Raw genomic sequence first — 3,934 nt, forward strand, 5'->3', positions numbered from 1 at the left:
TGCGTGTGGGGGTCAAAAGAATAGAAAAGGAGCACACAACACGCTATCGGTCCGATAGCCGCACACTGAGCACTGGCCACGACGACCGAGTAGACGCGACGCGTGTGACCGGTCGCCGGATCGCAAGTCCTTTATGTTTCCTAAAATAAATAAGATCTTTCTAATGTTTGGAAGATTTGATTCCATTTATCTTCACCTGGAAGTATATTTCATTTTTTTGGGAGGACTTGAAACAAGAAATTGATTTTGAGATATGCTACACTTATTGTTTGAACGCGAATGAGAACGGCAAAGGCGTACATATCAAAAGGAGTAGTCCATTTAAACGGTGGCAACAATTGTTTTCCATTTTTGTTCTCCAATTAATAAGGAGATTTAAATTTCAATTATTACATCCCTGCGAATCAAAAAGTAGAAGGCGAACACGAATATGCATTGATTGGTAAATATTATGGACGCAGCAAGATTTTCTTTTAAATAGTTCCCAAATCCAACGAAATTAATCCGATGCATTTATCAGCAAATTGCGGCGCGCGACCATAAATAGTTTGGGCGCGTGCCCTCGAGGAGACCCACGAAGACCAATCGACCGACCCACCCGGCCCGCTTCCCCTCTCGCGCCACTCTCGCCTTGCATGCATCCTTCGACTCGACGGCGGGCCATGGCGGCGCCGCCTCCCAATCCGGGGAAAGGCCCTAAGCCGAGGGGATTCTTCCCCGGCGACCGCCTCTTCGCCTCCCTCGCCCCCTACGTCAGCTTCGTCGACTACCTCAGCATCCGCCTCGTGTGCCCCTCGTGGCGCTTCTTCTGCCGCCGCATCGGCCGCGCGCCGCCGCCCTTCCCGTGGCTCATGCTCCCGGAGCCGGCCCCCGCCTCGCCCTCCGCGCCCGCGCCGGTCACCGTGCGCCGCCAGTTCTACGACATCCCGGGGGGCCGGCCCTACGCGTACGACGTCCCGGGGGAGGGCTACCACCGCTGCGTCGCGTCCTCCGCCTACGGGTGGCTCGTGTTCGTCTCCGTGGACGCGCCGCGCCGCCTCGTGCTCGTGAACCCCATCTCCGGCGCGCGGGTGGTCGTGTCCTGGCCGTTCGGGGACAAGTCCCCCAACGCGCGCTTCCACGCCGCGCTGACGTCCTCGCCTGCGGACCGCAGTGCGTTCTTCCTCGTCGTCGCCACGGACAGGCTCGTCGCCTACTGCCGCCCCGGGCAGCAGGACCAGGCGTGGCGCACCCTACGCGCCCCGGGGTTCCGCTACGACGCGGCTGGCAGCGACATCGTCACCGTCGGCGCCATGGTGTACCTGATCGACAGCAGGAGGAAGGTCTGGCGCGCGGACCTCGGCGATCCGGAGCCCAAGGTGGAGCGCAGGAACACGGCGTGCCCGCTCCCGTTCCCGTGCGAGGAGGGGAGCATGCGCCACTACCTCGTGGAGTCGCTCTGGAACGTCCACCTCGTGGTCACGGACGAGCACCACGCGCGCGTCGCGCTCTTCAGGCTGGACTGGGACAAGAGGGCGTGGGTGGCGATGGACCGCGTCGGCGGCGACCGCGTCCTGCTGCTGGGTCGCGGCTGCTCGGCCTTCGTGCCGCCGGCCGCTGGCCGTCCTCCTGGCATGGTGCTGTTCGCGCACCAGCCGTCGCTAAGTCTCGCTGACGCTGACGTGGACGGCGGCGTTGCTGCTCCTGCGTGGTTCTGGTCGGAGACGAGGTTGAACAACGGGTCAGATGGTCCTCTGGTAATGAAGAAGAAGATGAATCACCGGGAAGGCGCCTTCACCGCCGGTGACTCCTTCTGGTTCTTCCCGGCCATTGATCCAGATGAAAACGCTGTGCGAACTAGCTAGTTGGAACATGACATTCTCGCTTGATCAGGTAGGCTGATTTCGACCTGAACTATACTACTCCAGTATAGTACTGATCTAATAGTCTAGAACAATGGGTCGGTCCTGCCAAAGCTGTATCTTACTTCTTCTGTTAAAAGTAGCAAAATCTTCAAAAGAGCTGCTGCTTCAGCATCCTTCTATGTATGATTTTGCGATGCAACTCCGCAATAAATATATGTAATTCGTAGTAATCATTTCATCATTTGTCGACAACAACTGATGCGCCGAATTGGGATGCGTTGCATGGGCATATCCGCATATACATGAAGAAACGGTGGATTAATCATACGTACAACTTTGCATAATCGGTTTCTTAGAGCATTTCACTGGAATTCCTTCAAATTTCTCCCATCTAGCTTGCGTTCTTTGTAGAATTCTAAGCCATAGAGCACTTATGGCATGAACAAAATCCATAATACAAAATTTCTTCGTTCTTGGTGTGGGAAACATGTACTATTACACATTTAGCTTTTCCAATTTCAGTAGAGTGCATGATATCTAATATTCACGATTTTCCTATTCTACTATTTTGAAAGGGATAATTTCACACTAGAGTACTAGAAGTATATGCGAGCTTCGCCTCGCAACCTGCATTCTGTTTTGGCATCGCCTGGTTGCGTGATAGAATTGCAAGCGCTTTCGTCCGCCCCACTGCCGTGAATATAAGTTTATTAACATTTTTTTTTAATTCCACACGTAGATCTAAACCGGTTGGTCGTGCATTTTTTTGTTGCGGTGTGCGAACGTACTAGCCATAGACATGATGTACATGGCGACGCAACCTGGCTGTAGGATTGGCCTGACATGCTGGCGGTTTGCATATGAAGTTTTGTGTTTACGCGCATGAGTATGTTTGTTGGGTCACTTTATATTGCCGTTCACGACCGCTCCGTCCTACAACGTGTTTCTGTGTGAGTGTTCCGTTGTGCCAGTACCATCACATTTCGGTTGAATTGTTGAGTTGGTCTTTATGATTTTTCTTGAGAATGGTGGCGATAATCCACGGTATCATTCATAGATTTGTATACCGTTCCACCTTTACACTACTACAACAATGCCCTCACAAATATACTTCCAAATGGTTGTTTCTAGGTAAACACTGCTTATCGGGTTCCGATTGGAAACAAACCATCAGCCCTCTCGAGTGCCGTCGATCTCCGCTCAATCGAACGATTGGTTTTGCATCTGTTTTTCCCACATAATTAGGCACGTTGATTTCGGCTCGTTCAACCCAAAACGTCTCCCCTAATTGGGCGATACGCCGCCTCGCCCGGCATTCCCGCACAACACTGCTCTGCTTCCTCAGCCGCCGCCTCCACGCCTCACATCGGCTCTACGGCAGCGCCGCATCCTCCGATCCCGGCATATAATACGTCAGCATCTTCTGCGCCAGCATGCATCCACCGCTAGGAGACGCCGCCGTGGCACGCGGGAGTAGGTGTCAGCCGCCGCTCAACCGGACCGTCGATGCTACGATCTGGCAGAAAAATTAGTTTGTTGGCTGCTTCCACCGCCCACGGGAACCCTGTCGATCCCTTAGACGATATCACGATTTAGGATGAAGGTAATAGAAACTGAACTAGCTCTCGATAAGAACATGCGGGTCACTGAACATGCATCCGGAGATGTCTGTCAGGACAGCCGCAGCAGCAGCAGCCGAGCACGCCGGGACGGGCAGTTGCAGCGCCGACGTCCAGGGCTCACGCTGCCCGTGCCAGTGCGCCGGCAGGCATGACGCTTTGACGTGGGGAGATGTCGCCGGGGCAGCAGAACTGACCAGCGGCCGGCGAAAGTAAGTGTCGGAGGCGGAAAGCCGTCGCCCGAGCAGAACGTCCCGTCAACCAGGCCGTCAAGTCTTCCATCCGGCCGAAGCATTGTGTGTTCGTTGGCTGCTTCCACCGATCTCAATTCCACCTACAGTCCAGTACAGCACGATACGATTCACAAAGAAGGTAACAGCAAGTCAGCATCTGAACTAGGTCCAAGTGGGTGCATTTTTTCTTCATTGCTCAATCATTACATTCATCTATTCGTTGTATATGCGGCTGTAA

The 3,934-nt window shown here is 53.9% G+C and overlaps 1 protein-coding gene across 1 annotated transcript; it reads left to right on the plus strand.

The window, feature by feature from the left end:
- Positions 1-662: 662 nt before the first annotated feature.
- LOC124647743 lies at positions 663-1,844 on the plus strand. The gene has a single exon (XM_047187628.1). The coding sequence runs from the start codon at positions 663-665 to the stop codon at positions 1,842-1,844; it is 1,182 nt and encodes a 393-aa protein (XP_047043584.1).
- The last annotated feature ends 2,090 nt before the right edge of the window (positions 1,845-3,934 follow it).

Source organism: Lolium rigidum, chromosome 4 (assembly GCF_022539505.1).
Source record: "Lolium rigidum isolate FL_2022 chromosome 4, APGP_CSIRO_Lrig_0.1, whole genome shotgun sequence".
Classification (NCBI taxonomy): Eukaryota; Viridiplantae; Streptophyta; class Magnoliopsida; order Poales; family Poaceae; genus Lolium; species Lolium rigidum.